Source organism: Nuphar pumila, chromosome 4, assembly GCF_984573655.1.
Source record: "Nuphar pumila chromosome 4, dmNupPumi1.hap1.1, whole genome shotgun sequence".
NCBI classification, from domain to species: Eukaryota; Viridiplantae; Streptophyta; class Magnoliopsida; order Nymphaeales; family Nymphaeaceae; genus Nuphar; species Nuphar pumila.
This window is the reverse complement of record NC_143252.1, coordinates 2,921,361-2,937,747: the sequence shown is the minus strand read 5'-3', so window position 1 is coordinate 2,937,747 and position 16,387 is coordinate 2,921,361. Positions and strand designations below refer to the sequence as shown.

Sequence of the window (16,387 nt, the reverse complement as noted above, 5' to 3'; positions counted from 1 at the left end):
AGATTCAGATCTTTCTTTTGGAGGTGGCAGCTTGTGAGTGTTTGTACCTCGTATGCGGATCCTAAAAAAAAGCAAGCTCAGTGGCGTGAGCCACCAAGACTTGACAAAAAGATAAAAACAAACAAAACATAAGAATGTTTGAGCTTTCAACACTTATAAAAACACATCAAATAAATGAAATGAATAATAAAAAGTGACCAAATCTCACATTTGGACTTAAGCAACCCTTCCTACGTTATTGATGAGCATGGGGGAGCAAGGGCAACACTTCAGATAGGCACGACAAAAGGGTATACGATAAATGATTTGAACCCTAGGCTAAGCTAGATAAGTTTAACTAGGCCAGGTAGGCTAGGTTAAGTCAGCTAGGCTAGGTCATGTAGAGATTTTGACAGAGTAAGGGTTTAGCTAAGATTTGGACTCCATATACTAAAATAGGTTTAACTAGGCTAGGTAGGCTAGGTTAGGTCGGTTAGGCTAAATCAGATAGAGATTTTGGCAGAGTAAGGGTTTAGCTAAGGTTTGGACTCTAGATATTGAAATAGGGGGTGGTCCTCCTTATTTATAGTTTTCCTAGTGAATATGGATACGTTTCTAGCGTATCTAAGATCCACCACTCTGGATCTGGTCTAGATTATAATGGATGACTCCTAATTGGTAGTTTTTGAATGAAGGGTTGAGATTCATCCAATGCATTTTTGCCTCAGATAAAGGATTAATTTTTGTAAAGAAGTTTTGAAATCAGAATATTCCATTCTAAGATTGGAAAGAAGGTTGGAAGGATCATGTCATTGATGCATATTTTGAAACCAGTAGGAACTGCTGATGATAAATGTGATTTATCGTCAACAAAAGGTGCTAATGATAATTCATGAAGTAACACTCTCCTGACGACAAATAAACGTGTCATTAGGAGAAGGTGGTATCACCTCCAAAAAGAGGTTCACTACTCATGACAATTCAAGGATGATGATGACAATTCAAGGAAGTGTTGACGACAATTTGTTTGTTGTCAATAATTATAAACTTGTTTTGTTTGTAACTTTTAATCTTCATGTCAAATTTACTTGATTTTTGGCTCATTGGAAAGCTGAAAATCTCCTCTTTAATTATTCTTTTGGTCGAAACCCTAAAAGAGGTTATTTTAAATTCCAAAAATTATATTGAAGTCAACCTTGTTTTGAGAATAGGCTACAAGATATAGAGTTTTGGTATGACAAATATCCCAATAAAAAATATTGTGTCTATATATGCCCCTCTTTATTGTCGAGTGTGTGAAGCTCGATCGATAACAAAGAATTAGATATATCGGCTTTGGAAGGAACAAAAGATTGATTCTGACAAAGTATTTTTTGAAAAAAAATCTTGTATTTAAGAAAAACATAGACGGCTTGAGAATCCAAGATGATAGCTAAAGGCGCATATATAGCCCAACATGAGGGTCTCTCTATAATTCTTGTCTATATACGCAAAGTGGTCTGGTCAAATGAGGTTGAACTGCAAACTAAGCTAGTACCTTGTTTCAAACAAGGGCTTTTCCTTGAACTCAATGATTGCGAACAGAAAGTCTCACTATGTGAGGTCAGATAAACACAAAACAAGTTCCTTGTCACTTAAAATTGTATAAAAGATGACTAGTGATTTTGACATGACAAAGACAAGTTTTTTCGAAGTAAAAAATGTTAAAAAGACTGAGACATTTTATTTGAAAAAGGGAATAGTTGGTGCACATTTCAGAGATGCGCTTTTGGAAATAGATTGGGTTTAGGATGGTTTTCATGCTCGTTAAATGGATTTTAGATTGTTTCATCAATCTATGGGACATCTTAAGGACCTAATGTCCATCTATCTACCAGATGATCCTAAAATTGGGGCATGGGTAGGCTTTTCTAAGGGTTGGATGGGTTCATGCAATAAATACAAGTTAAAAAATGAAAAATGCATGAAATGCATTACTAGAAGATTCATGACATGCATGAAAATGCATGGAATAATGTAAAAATGCATGAGAGAATACTTGAAAATGCATGAGAAAATTCCTAAAATACATGAAAATACATGAAATGATTGTTAAAGAGACTTATGTTTGGGAAGGGAGTCATCTTAATGAATCAACTGCTGATGACAAAACCTATGTCATTAAAGAAATTGATTTTCATGTTAACAACAAAACCAAACCTGTGTCATTAAAGAAATTGCTTTTCATGTTAACAACAAAACTGTGTTGTTAGCCAAATTTCTTCTTTTGCTCATGGCATTCCGATGTGACGTTAAGAGACTTTATGCTAACGACACATCATGATTTCCATGATCTTTTTAAGAAACTTGCTTTCTATGTTGATGGCTCTTCATGGACTTGTTGCTTTTACAGACAACACATCATAGTCTGTTGACGACAATCAATATGTCATTGGCGGTTTTTCGAAGATTTTTTAAAGTCAAAGGCCCTCTTTTGCTCAAGATCATGAACAAGCCTTTTTTGGTCTGATTTTTTTTTGCACTTTTTCCTTCTTCGAACCATGGTGAAGATTGAGAATGATAACGTCTTCATGTGTTTTGACATTCTAAGGTTGGTTTACAAGTACTATCAAATGGTAAAAGGCAATCTGGTGAGATAAACTCTCTCTTTTTCTCTTTTTCTCTTTTTCTCTAACCCCTTTTATCTCTTCTACGGTAGAATATGAGGAGCATTATACTTTCTGGGGCTCCTTCAAATTTGTTCTTCTAGTGGCTGACCAAATTCGAGTCACACCTTGAGGAATGTCTAACTGAGTTTCTTCTTGTGTGAGTTGCTCACTTATGTGACTTCAAGGTCAATGACTAGCTAATTTTTGCCCTCATAGAAAGGTGGAATCCATGTAACAACACATTGAATGAGTCCATTATGATGTGCCACCATTCAAAATCAATTATGTATGAATTATCAACCCTAAGATGAAAGGATGGCCGGACAAAATATGATTGGAGGAGCATAGTGGTTGCTGATAGATCATCATGGGGGTTTCTGCCTTATCCTTCGAACCGTGTGGGATGCTTATCATGGCATCATTGAAATCCATGACTTGTCCAGGCAATCCCTAACATAACTCACTACAAATAAATGACCAAATGAAGGATTATCTCATGATATTCCTCTCTAAACTTGAATATTGGCATGATGAAGATGAATACATCAGTTTGTCATCCATAGTACGTGACACCGATAATAAGTATGTAACTATTGTATCTCAGCAAGTTGTAGGCAGTTTCTTTGCAAAGCGGGTCTGTGAACACCCCAGATTTTTAAAATTTCAAAAAATTCCTTTTTGCCTTGGCCCCCACCTTCTGAGCAGTTGGGTCAATTTCTGATTATTTCTTGGATTCACTTCTTTGTTGAAGATCCGAAATCCAACTTCATTTTCTATATTTGACCCAATCTCGGATCCAGATCAAATATCCAAATCCAATTCTGAGTCTGGATCTCTTATTTACAAATCAACATCTAAAAATCCAAAATCAATTTTTTGTGTGGCTCAGGTATTTCATCCAGATCCAATCGCCATTTGGATCCATTTCTCTCATTTCATTTTCTCAATTCGAGATCCAAATTTGATATTTTCTCAAAATCTTGGATCTATATCCATTTTGAAACCCAATTTTTAAAATCAATTCTGTTATTTCACAAAACCCTTCTTTTTGTAAAATCCTCAAAAATTCAAATTTAATATTTTGCATAAAGCTTTCAAAAACCTTATCTGGATCCCATCTCTTAAATCCCTCACATTTCCCTTATATTTTTAGTTTTTTTTTTCAAAAACATAAAAGAAAAATTTCAGAAAATAGCTTCACCCTCTTTTTGAGAAGCCTTTATAAAAGAAACCACCTTTTCAAAAAAATTCAAAAAAATAAAGGACCATTTTTAAAAAAAAATTAACGGTCTCTCCCGTTATAAACCGATGCAGGGGAGACCATTAAGCATACATCTCCTTCATCTTGCAGGCCCCATCTCATCTCACGATCCCTCTTCATCTATCTCTCTCCTTTTTTTCTCTCTTTTCTCTATTTTTTTTTTCTTGGTTGGTGAAGAAGATCGGTCCAGCCCTCTACATATATAGGAAACACCATTTTCTCTCCTCCCAAGCTATACACGGTGAGTTATTCTTCCATTCCCCTTTTCTCTACTTCCCCTCTTATTCTCTTTCTTTTCTTCTTTCTGTTTTTCATGAGCTCTCTGATTTATTCTTCATTGTTTAATGGCAAGCATCCATGTAGTGTCGATTTGCATATAGCATCATCGATCTACATGTTGCAATATCATTGGAATGCTTACATTCCAACAATTTTTTCCAATTTGTTACCAATTTTTTTTGGCTTACATTTGAATATCTGTTTATGCTATTAAATTCAGTATTCCTCTGTAGTAGTATCCATCCCATTCCTTCATCATCTGGTTCATATTCAACATTCAACATAGTAGTTTCATTTACATTACAACATTCATGTGTTTTTTATTCATTACAACATCATCGTCATCATCTTTTGCCTTTGCCGCATCATCTGTGCATTTTTGCATTCATTTTCTTAGCAACCGTGTGTTTTAACTCAGTATAATATCATTCTGCGTCTCACGACATTCGCATCGGCTCAATTGCCACAACATCCATCTGCATCCCCTACCACAACATTCATCAGTTGTAAATGCTCAGTGTGTCTCCCTTTACTATTTTCTTTGGCATGTTGTTATGCTGTGTTACCTTCCCTTAATCATTTTAATTCTGTATCGATTGTATTTTGATTTTGAGTTACATTTTCTTTATTGCTAATCATGTTTTGCATCTCATTAATTTGTTGCATCTTAATAGATTTACTACTTGTGTTTACCATTGTCATTCATCTATTATGTTGTAATGCATCATCTTACTTGCTCTACATCCTCATTGCATTCAATTCTCTGATAGTATTGATCTGTGTTTTCATTATACGCTTACCATTCTTGTGCATATCTTCACACGACACCCATCTCCAAAGGTATTAGCCCTCATGTGCTTGCAAAGGTTTGTTTATGTACATGAGGGTGTTATACCAAAATTTTCAACCTCTGGTCCTACTGATAAGGGAAACCTAATTGATTGTGTAGATAACATGGTTTGTTTTCCCAACGAATTCACTAGCTTGATGATGTATCCATCGATTGCATAAACTTTAGTAGTGTTCCTAAGTCGATCTACACAAATCCCTGAAAAGATTGTCAATTCAGATCTCTCTATTTGCTCCTCTTAACTTTTGGAAAATATTTCTAGTTCTATTGAGTCTTTCCACGATTCAGATTGCAAGGAGTCAGCTCAACCGAGAAGTAGATCTCATAATTCTAAATCCCTTTTTGGGCATTCACTTAATGTTTCTGATCATTCTATTCCTGCTAAGTTGTCTTGGTCTTCTTCTACTCCCATGGCTCATTCAAATGGATGCACACAATACAAACACTACAGAAAGGTCGAAATAACCTTTGGCACCTGACAGCTAGTTGTGTATCTGTCTTGTTGTCATGCTCAACAGCATCTGCAACAAGCACTCATCAATTTTTGAAGAATTATGAAGACCTGAATACTTTTGTTTGTGCTGGGGAAGCATTTTGTGGAGGTGAAGTAGTTGAATGTAGACACAAACTGAAGATTGTTTGTGAAAATTATTTAGCTCCTCTACATCGACAGAATATCTGTGTTGACCTATAGTGATTTGTGTCTCCAAGTACCAGAGTCCAAGTTTCAGACAATGTTCGTCAAAAACACTCAACATGTTATTTAAGCTAATGAGTTCTTATTACGCAATTATGAGTTTCCAACTTCAGGATAAGGTCCCAAAAAACTTTGCTTGTTCAGGGGAAACTTTGCATGTCACATCAACATTAGAGGACTTTGAAAAGCCTATTTAGCAGAGTGATCACAACCAGAACCTAAGAGTGATACAAAACCAGAAGAGGAAGATAAAGGGTCGGTTATAGTTGGAAGTCACATTTCTATATCTGTTTTAGAATCTAATACACATCAACTCTGCACCTGCTTATCACATTAGTTATCTGCACTTTAACATCAGCCACCTGCATATCACTACATCAATCATCAATCTTTCACATTTTACATACATCATTTGCATATCAACAGTACCTTTGCATTTTGCACTTGTATATCAACGACACCTGTGCACTTTGCATTTGTATATCAACAACACCTGTGCACTTTGCATTTGCATATCAACAACAACTAATCACCTACACATTACATATACATTCAGAAGCATTCACAGCACTCCCATGAGCTGTTGTAGCTTCTCAAGTATACATAGCACCTCATGGGTTGCTGTAGCTTCTTATACATCTAGAGTACTCCCATGAGTTGCTGTAATTTATTAAGAATTCAAAGCATCCCTGTGAATTGTTGTAACTCCTTAGGAATTCACAACACTCCTTGAGTTGCTGTAATTTCTTAAGAATTCACAGCATTCCTGTTAATTGCTTCAACTTCTTAGGAATTCACAACACTCCTTGAGTTGTTGTAATTTCTTAAGAATTCACAGCATTCCTGTGAATTGTTGTAACTTCTTAGAAATTCACAACACTCTCATGATGTTGTGACTTCATATGGATCGTTGTAACTCGATAAGCTCACAATATGCCACTTGATATTTTCACAAGCACATTGTTTAATATTTTCACAAGTATATTGCTGGATGTTTTCACAGTACATCATTTGATGTTTTCATAGCATATTGCTGGATATTTCTACAGCACATCAGTTGACATTTTTACATCATATCACTTGATATTCCCACAACGTATCATTGGTTTCTTATAATATCATTAGACTTCTTAACAACATGAGCATCATACTTAGGTAGATGCATATGCATTTTTCCATTAGCATGAGCATCATACTTAGATAGATGCATGTGAATTCCTTCTTTAGCATAGGCATTACACTTGGCTACGTAAGGTTGTTTGGATGATTCTAAAAAATAATCTCTCATAACAAGAGGTTGGTCAAGTGAGCAAGATAATCCAAAAGTTGGTGCAAGTAGCAAGTACAAGTTTCGATCAAAGTTAAGGAGCCAATATGACAAAAATGCATATTGTGTTTGTGGTAAAAATAGTCATATGAAGAAAGATTGCCGGTTTAAAAAGGAAAGATTCAAATTCAAGGAAGGACTCAAGTAAAGATAAGCAAGACACTTAAACAAATAATAAAGCTAACCAAGTAAAAAAACTACATTCGAGGTCATTGAAGATGAAATGTTTATGGCTAGAAGCAATCATTCATTCTACCAAGAATAGATTTTTGATAGTGGTACAACACATCACAAGCGTCTCCTTCACTCGTGGTTTACTATATATGTATCATATAAATGAGGTTTAGTTTTAATGGGCAACAACTCAACAAGCAAGACAATTGGAGTTGACATGGTTTGCATAAGAATAGTTGATAGAATGATTAGAACTATTGAAAATGTGAAGCATGTATTGAATTAAAAAAAAGTTTAATATCCCTTACCGAATTGGAAACCAAAGGCTACAAATTTGCCATGCAAGAATAACTACAAGGAACAAAGTCAATAGCGACGACTCTTTAATGGTGACACAAAAAGTTGACACTATTGACTTAGCAATAATGGAGACTTTAGGTATCTCTGTGAATGCCTTGGCCAAGCACAAATGACGATGTTAAAGAAGAGGTGGGAAACAACACATTTATATATCGTTGTTATAGGTATGTTTATAACAGTGACATTATATGACCTTTAAATATGTTGCCATTATAAACACACCTATAACAACAACTTTAGATATCTTCGTTATAGGTGTGTTTATAACGGTGACATTGTACGGCCATTAATTATTGCTGTTAAAAAACTTTTATGGCAATATTTAATAGGCATATAATATCACCGCTATTGACATATAACGACAAGATAAAAAAGCTCTATATAACATTGATATGTCGGTCGCTTTTATAGCCTTTCTTTTTCTCTACAACGATGAAATTTATGTCTCTGTTATAGCCTAGTATTTTAAAAGAGCCTGACGGACCCTTTTTCTTTTTGCCTCCCTTTCTCTCTCTGCAATTTCTTTGCACTTTTGTTGGACCTCCGTCGGCCATTGCCAGAGTGCCTGCTCCTTCCTCTCTGCTCAGGTGATATCACTGTCACCGACCCTCTTCTCTCTCTACGATCTCCCGCCATCGAGCAACCCTCCTCTCCTCCTCTGACTACACTCTCTCTCTCTCTCTCTCTTTCTTCTTCCTCCTCTTCTCTTTCTTCTTCTTCTTCTTCTTTCTTCTCCTCCTTCCTCCTCCCCTCGTTGTCGTAGGTGTGGAACCCAACCCTATTGGGTTGGGTTCAACCCTCATAGTCCTGTGGAGTATCTCTAATCTTGGTGGAATCCTATCCAAAATTTTCCAGGTAAGATTTGTATTTCTCGATGAATTATGGCCTATACTTGGGGGTACACAAGTATATCCGAAACAACAAAAATTGGTCAAGACTTCAGCTTACCTGAATAGCCAACTTCAAGATCATCAGCCTGACAAGGCCAGTTAGTGCATGTACCAAGGCAACATGGCTAATTTTTTTTGCTCATGGTGTAGTTGTGATGCAAATCAACATGAGGTAGAGCACTGTAAGTTTACTCCAAAATTTTCAAGTTTAAAAGTTTTTTATCCCATTGAAGATGTAGCAAATAAGAAAGATCATAAGACCAAAAAACATAAAGATAATAATGTTTAAGAACCACCACCATCTTTGGATAAACCAAGACATGAGAGGCGGTTGCTAGAAAGATTAAAGGATTGTGTGGATCCTATCACCATAAGGGCTTTGCTAATAAAAAATGAAGAACTATGTTCTTATCAAGAAGCAATAAAATATAATGATTCGATGAGTTGAAAGCAAGCTATGAATGAGGAGGTGCATGCTTTTTACAAGAATGAAACATGGGATTTGATGGAGCTACCAAATAGTCGAAAGGTATTTAGGTGCAAATGAGTTTATAAACCTAAGAATTATGTTGATGAGAAGATTGAAAAGTACTTTGCATGATTGGTTACTAAAGACTTTTCATAAAAAGAAGGTATTGATTTTTTTGAGATTGATCATGCATAAGATTCATATTTTATTCATCTCTATTTATGCATGATCCATGATAAAATCTCATTTTTTATCATTGCTTTTGAGAATTTATTTTAAATTAATTTTTTGAGAAAAATCATATTTTCTAGTCCGACCCTGCATTTTTTAGTGTTTTTATTAGTTTAAAATTTTTCTAATTCGTAGTTTAATTAGATTAGGAGTATTTTACTAATTTTTAATTAGTTTATGAAAAAACACTTTTGAAAAACACATTTTTGAAGAAGACTTGTTTTGAAATTTCTAAAAAAAAAAACAGACTTCCATAGAAATCGTGTTTTGACCTAATTTTTATTATAAATAGGACTTTTCCAGCATACCTCCATGTTTTTGCCTCTTGAGAAAAATGCAGCCTCTTCTCCTCTGTCTCTTCTCTTCCTCCTCCTTCTCAATCCCAACCGGTTCTCCCCCGTTCTCTTCTTTCTCCCCTTGGATTTGTCTTGCTTCTAACGTATCTCAGTCGTTGGTTCTTCTTGCCTTACTCGATGGAGGCATGCACCGATCGAAGGTAAAACCCACTCTTTTTCTCAACCCCTCCATCGGAAATGGACCGTGAGGTTCGTTTCTTCTTCCTCATCTTTTTATATTAAGGTATTTAGTTTAGTTTTTTTTTAGTTGCATTAGTACAGCATTGTGTGTGTTTTTTATTGTCTACAGTATATTCGATCGCATGTTCCTTCCTCACATATAGGGCAACATATGATTTATTTCTTTTCGTATTATAGTTAGTTGTTAAATGTTTGCAGTTCTTGTTCATAATATAGTTAGAAATTTGTCTTATAGATTTGCATAAACAGAAACATTGATCTTCGTTGCATAATTTTTCTTCTGTAGTTTGCAAGATTCAACAGTAGTTTCATTGTTTTTTTATCCCTTTCTTTGTTGGGCACACTATGTTTTTAGCAGCATTACCGTATCAGGTCACATATGCACAATCGGGTGTGAGCATTGTGTTTTCTTCTAAATGTCAATGACACACCATGTCTCTTGGGAGCAGGGTTGCTGTAGTGTTACGTAAGCAATAGTGTAGTTCACACATTGGACATGTAGATCAGAACAAGGTTTATAGTGGAGATATTACGTGTGGGCTGAAATTGCATTCATACGCATTAGGTATTATGTGTTAATGTGATTCAGCGTGTGTGTTTTTTCTTTCTTAGGTTGTTTTAAATAGATTCCCATTGTTTAGTATTAAGTAGTTACTTTATCTAATACCACATATTAATTTATTTAATGGTTTAGTTGAAAAGTTATTAATCCAAATTTTACATATAGGTGCAACTACTTATTGATTAGTGTATTTAGATTTACTTAGTGATTCATATCAAGTGGAAATTGATAAACTTATAGTCCCTCTTAAGTATTTTGTATTCACGTGTTTTTAACATTGAATATCTAGAATTTACTTTGACATTGGAATCCAATTAGAGTGTTAAATAATTGATTTTAGTTCATGTCTTCTCTCTTGAATTAGCTGCAATTAATCTGTTTTAGTCTACTTTATGTATAGTTAGATTGTGATTAATTAGTTTTAGATTTATCACATGCTTTCTTGTTTTAATTCAGCTAGTTTACGTGCTTTAAGTTTTCTTATTAATCTACTTTACTTAGCGTGCTTTAGGTTGTTTTCAAGCTATTAAGTTATTCTATGTGCTTGTCGTTTGTTTTAAATTCATTAATTCATAGTAGCTTTAGCTTAGTTTAGATTTATCACATTAGATTACATAATTTGTTATAGGTTTATTGTAGTTAGTTCTGCTAATTCATCTTCTAGTGTAGTTAGTTTGCTGTGCTATTTTTTCTTGTAGTTAGCCTATTATTAGTTAATTAGATCTTATTTTGCTAAATTTTAGTCAAGTAATTCTTACCTTTTGTTTAATTTTTTTCTTTTTTGTTCTGCTGCAGTTTTTTTGTGTGTTCTTGCAGAGAAGCGATCAAACGTGTGGTGAGCCCCATTTTGAGATCTCGAAGTGCCCTCTGAGGTCCCTTCAAGCCCCCAAAAGAGCCCTCAGGGAGCCCTTAGAAAGCCATTTATCAAACCATACAAAAGTGAATAAAGAAGCAAATAAGGGACACAAAGGACAAAGGACTCGAAGCAATGAAGACCTTTTATTTTATTTTTAGATTAGAATTTTATTTATTAATTGGGTTTGTAATAAGGCCGTTATTCATTTATTTAAAGTCCTTCATAGAGGGCTGCACTCTCTTCCTTATTTAATCAATTAATTGATTTTTCTTTTTGGCAATAAAGCATAGTTTAATTGTGTGCTTGAATACAAAGTATTTCCCATTCTCTGAGATTAACCAAGACTCCACCACTCGTGCGAGTCAGTTTTTATTATTTGGTGTCTAGCTTTCACTTAGTTTTCATTAAAATATTGTTTTAAAAATCATTTTTATAAAACTCACACCAGAGATTTTCTGACTGATTGCTAAATTGGATTTTATTTCGACTGTATTAGCACTTATAGCTAAATATGTTTTAGAGCTTAAGTAAATGGATGTGAATATAACATTTTTATACTAGAACTTTGAATAATAAATATACATGCAACAACCTCAAAACTTTGTTTAAAAAGGCAAGGAGAGTCTTGCATTTAGGCTAAAAAAATCACTATATGGCCTTAAGCAAGCTTCAAGACAATCGTATAAGAAATTTGTTTATGTGGCCTTAAGCAAGCTTCAAGACAATCATATAAGAAATTTGTTTTCTTTATGAAAAAACTTGGTTTTCATAGAAGTAAGTATGACCATTGTGTTCATTTGAAAATTTGTAAATGTGTTATATTCTTGCTATTGGTTTTATATGTTGATGACATGTCTTTGATCAACAAAAATAAAAGTAACATTAATAAAGTTAAGGGACAATTGAGCACATCATTTAAGATAAAAGATCTTGGCTCAACAAAGTGGATACTTGACATGAAGTAACAAGGGATAAACAAAAGATAATATCATCACTATCACACAAGGGTTTTGTGAAACATGTGCTTGACAAGATTATTAAGAGCAAAACAAAGCCACTTAAAATAGCACTAGCGGTTCACTTCAAGTAATCTTTCAAAGATTGCCTTATAATGAAGAATAAATAAAGAAGATGGATGATGTTCTGTATGTTATTTTGATTAATAGTTTGATGTTTGTTATGGTATCCAATAGCCTATGTGGTTGGTGTTTTAAGTCCATATATGACAAATTCTGAGAAGAATCATTGATAAGCGGCTAAATGGCTATATTGGTATTTGGGAGGTAGAAGTGATTATGTTATCACATATAACAAATGTTCTAGTACATTGCATGGTTACGTAGATGCAAACTTATGTTGGTGATCTTGATAAGATGAGGTCTACTATTCTAATGTCAAAATGGTCCAATAAATTGGATATTGAAGTTTCAATCAAACGTAGCATTATCTACTATCAAGACAGAGTACATGACATTGATAGAAGTTAGTAAGGAAGTACTTTGACTTCAGGGTTTGATGAGTGAGGTCGGTGTGCACTTTAAACCCAAGATTTTATTTCGTGACAATATGAGTATAATATGTTTGGCTAAAAACCCAATTTATCATAAGGGGACAAATCATATTGCGGTTCAATGCCAATATATTTGTGAAGTGGTGGTGGAGGATAACAAAGAAAATTGTTGAAGGTTGGAATCAAGGAAAATTTAGAGGATATACTAAGGTGGTTGAGGTGAAAAAGCTACAATGGAGCTTGGCTTATCTAAGTATCCAGGCAATGTGAGCTTGATGTTTTGATAATGACAAATGGGTGGTTTTTTAATCAAAGGTGGAGATTGTTGGGCTAAGTGATATGAATCACCCATCTTTCTTTATAAAGGTTAATACTTTATTTTTTCAAATTGATGAAGGGTATTTTGGCTACTTGACACATTGACAATATGAAAAAATGTGTGCATAGGGCTAATATTTGCTCATTGTAGAAGTTGTGTGTGTGTGTGGTGGTGGGGGGGTGTCTTTTAAAAGTTTTCCACATTCATGCCACTAAGGTATTTTTTGGGAGTGTTTGCCATCACAAATCTCATTGGATTGTGTATACAATTGTAAGAATATGTTGGGGCGGTTTCTTTTGGTGGAGTTGTGGGTGTTCAACAAAGATGTAAGGTGGTTGATTCCTAATTTTGTATTTCCTTTGTGTTCTTTTTATTAATTAGTGAAATCTTGTTTGCTGACTTTGCTTGTGGATGTATTCTTTTGTGTGTGAACCATGTAAATCTCGGTGTCGTGGTTTGTGTCTCTTGTTTTTTATATTCTTATTGCTTTTGTGTGAAAATGTATGCCAATGCTTTCAAGAATTGTTTAAATTGACTAGATGTTGTTAGAATTGATTTGACTAATCAGATTAGTGTCGGTTTAGCCACAACAAGCTTCTCATATATTAACCTGTACAAAGTGTTTTTTCTCAAAAAACATGGGCAACCAAATTCTCATGATGAATTGAAAATTTATTTTTGTGGCAAAAAATTAAATAAAAAAATAAAAAAACCAAATTGTAACTCTTCTTCGAAGAAAAATTTAAAAACTTATTTTTATCATTTTTATTAGAAATATCAGCTAGTGAGCTTCTCACACTTTTTTTTGTGTTCTAAAAAAAAACCCTGATATTTGTCCCTATGCCTGTGAAAGCTATGTTTCCATTTTCAAACCACGTTTTTTTCGACGTTAAATACCCGTTAAATTAGTTTTTGTCCCTGGGTGACAAACTGTCCAAGCGGGGGGACAGAATCTGCTTAATCTTGGGGGCCCACAGGAAATTGTCCAATGGCAGGCGGAAGGTGACCTCGCCAAATCCAAAACCCAAAATCCTCCGCTCCTCTTCCCTCGCCCGAACGTCGATACAAAATAGGCGCCAAAGCACAGTAAATTCCGGAATCACTCCTAGGGTTTTTTATTTATTACTCATTTGCCCCCATTCTTCCGTAGACTCAACTCTTCTTCCTCCTCAACCAAACTCTTCTTTTTCTTCTTCACACACACACACACACACACACACACACACACAGAGAGAGAGAGAGAGAGAGAGAGAGAGAGAGAGAGAGAGAGAGAGAGAGAGAGATGGCGCAACGCAGGGAGAAGGGAAAGAATAAGAACGCCGTCGCCATCACCGGAGCAGCAGCACTCTTAGCCCTCGCCGTCGGCGTCGCTCTCTCCGCCATCGCTCATCGGAGGAGGCTATCGAAGAAGAAGCGTCCGTTTCTCTCTTTCTCTCTCACTGTGTGTGTGTGTTTTCAGAAGCCAACTGTTTATGCTCTTCTTCCATTTTCTGCTTCGGCGTCTGTTATTTGAAAATTTCACCGATTTCGTGATACTTGGTTCAATCCAAAGCTTGGAAACTATAATCTTATGCAGGCGACGTGCCCGGGCTTCACATTCGCGTGAACCTCTCTGCATCGGAGATCAGCAAGCTGGCCGATCGCGTCGTCTCGAGATCAAAGGAGGTCTATGATTCAGTGGCTTCTGTGCCTCTTGACAAGGTCACTCACCCCCTTTTGCATTTATCTCTTCGAGTGCCGTTGCTTTGCATGTCGTTACTCGAACAATTTGGATAAAACGATGGAGCACTTGAAATCGTTTCTTTGGCCCTCTTTGTCATGCGTTGTTCTTTCTTCAATTCACGTCTTATACCAAGTGTATCGGTCTCACTTCATTTCTGTTCGAAATTGGTGCGACCCTTGCATTTGGGGATCACTCTTTTCTTTTATGATCTTTATCAGCAGGTTGTAACAATCTTTGCACGTACTTGGATGCTCACTTACCCAGAAAATGTGATGGGATAAGATGAGATTTGTGTGAAACATCACAAACCATTATCGTGGTTTATCTCGTTTTCTAGGACAAATGGTTGTACTGAAACTGGTTATTGCTGCAACTAGAATTAAGCGATTGGGATTTATTAGATGAGAAGATTCTTTGCATAAAGTATTATGGGTAGAAGCATAGATTGCCTTGTCTGTTCCCATCTCGTACGTATTGATCGAAGGAGTAACCATATGCAATTGGTTTGAAATTTTAAACACAGAAGCTTTACTAAGAATTGACTATTGTACAATATTTACTTGGGCTCCTTGATTGCACGTTATCCATCAGCCACACGTCCATTTGGTACTTTAATAGTTAGGAGTTGTTTTACGAAATAGGATTTAGAAAATTGTTTCATTCCTATTAACCAATGTACTGTTTCTCACTATATAAGTGAAAGTTATTGCACCAGTAAGGCTTGTAATCTTACTGATACGGTGTCAATTCTTCAATTTGTTGCTCTACGATTTTGCAGGTTACATATATGAACACCATCTCCCCGTTAGCTGGGTTGGAGGCAGAGCAGTTTCCACTGATTCAAACTTGTGTTTTACATAAGATGGTTTCTTGCTCAGAAGATGTGCGCAAAGCTAGTGTCAATGCTGAGAGAAGAATAGATGCTCACCTTTCAACGTGCAGGTGGACTTTTTCTGCCACACAACAATCAGAACTATAGAAGCAACATAGGATTTTTTTTCACCTCTCATACATGATTTTTTTTGGTTGGGTCTTGTTATGTTTCTTTGCTGAATTAGGATAAACACTTTCTTCAAAAAGCAGGAGACTGAAGACTAAGAACATCTTACATGGTAAAAGTAAAACATTGTGGAAGTGGTGGTAGCCACAATTCAGAGCATTCACTCTTTTTGACATGCTTCTTACTAATTATATAAAGCTTGAAGATCTTCCAGGTTGAAAACGGGATCTTGTATTACTTTACGTTTACGTGATTTAGCTAGATTCCTGTTTGCTATGTTGTCAAAGCCAATTGGAAGTTGGTTCACTTTGAGGCTTTGGATCCAATTTTCAATATGATTAGATGACAAATCTCATGACTGGACCAACTGCTAAACCAGGGCTGATAACTGGTCCAGTTTATGCTTGATCTGTTGGCAGCCATATTGCTTAAGAATTTTGACTTGTGAACAGTTGAGTGGTTCAATTTGATGATTGGATCCAAGTTTCAATATAAGTAGGTGAAGAATCCCATCACCTGAGCTGCTGCTAAACCAGGTCTAATGATTGGTCCAGATTATGCTTGATCTATTGGCGGTCCTAGTCATGATTAATTGGAAAAGCTATCATAGGATGGAATGAAGTAATCTATTATTGGATTGTCATGTTTATCATGCTTCCTAGTATCTTAATGGAGATCATGTTTGACATATTGATTTTTTCCCTATATGAAATAGC

The 16,387-nt window shown here is 35.4% G+C and overlaps 1 protein-coding gene across 2 annotated transcripts in view; it reads left to right on the top strand.

Annotated features, from left to right (window-relative positions):
- Positions 1-14,214: 14,214 nt before the first annotated feature.
- The window catches only part of LOC149839060 (Zincin-like metalloproteases family protein), a 165,001-nt gene continuing 162,828 nt past the window's right edge, over positions 14,215-16,387 (top strand). For both annotated transcript variants that reach the window (XM_090002247.1, XM_090002246.1), the window contains exons 1-3: positions 14,215-14,363; positions 14,525-14,649; positions 15,450-15,613. In XM_090002247.1, the coding sequence (XP_089858373.1) occupies positions 14,231-14,363; positions 14,525-14,649; positions 15,450-15,613 (422 nt within the window). In that variant the 5' untranslated portion in view covers positions 14,215-14,230. The remainder of the gene's footprint in view (positions 14,364-14,524; positions 14,650-15,449; positions 15,614-16,387) is intronic.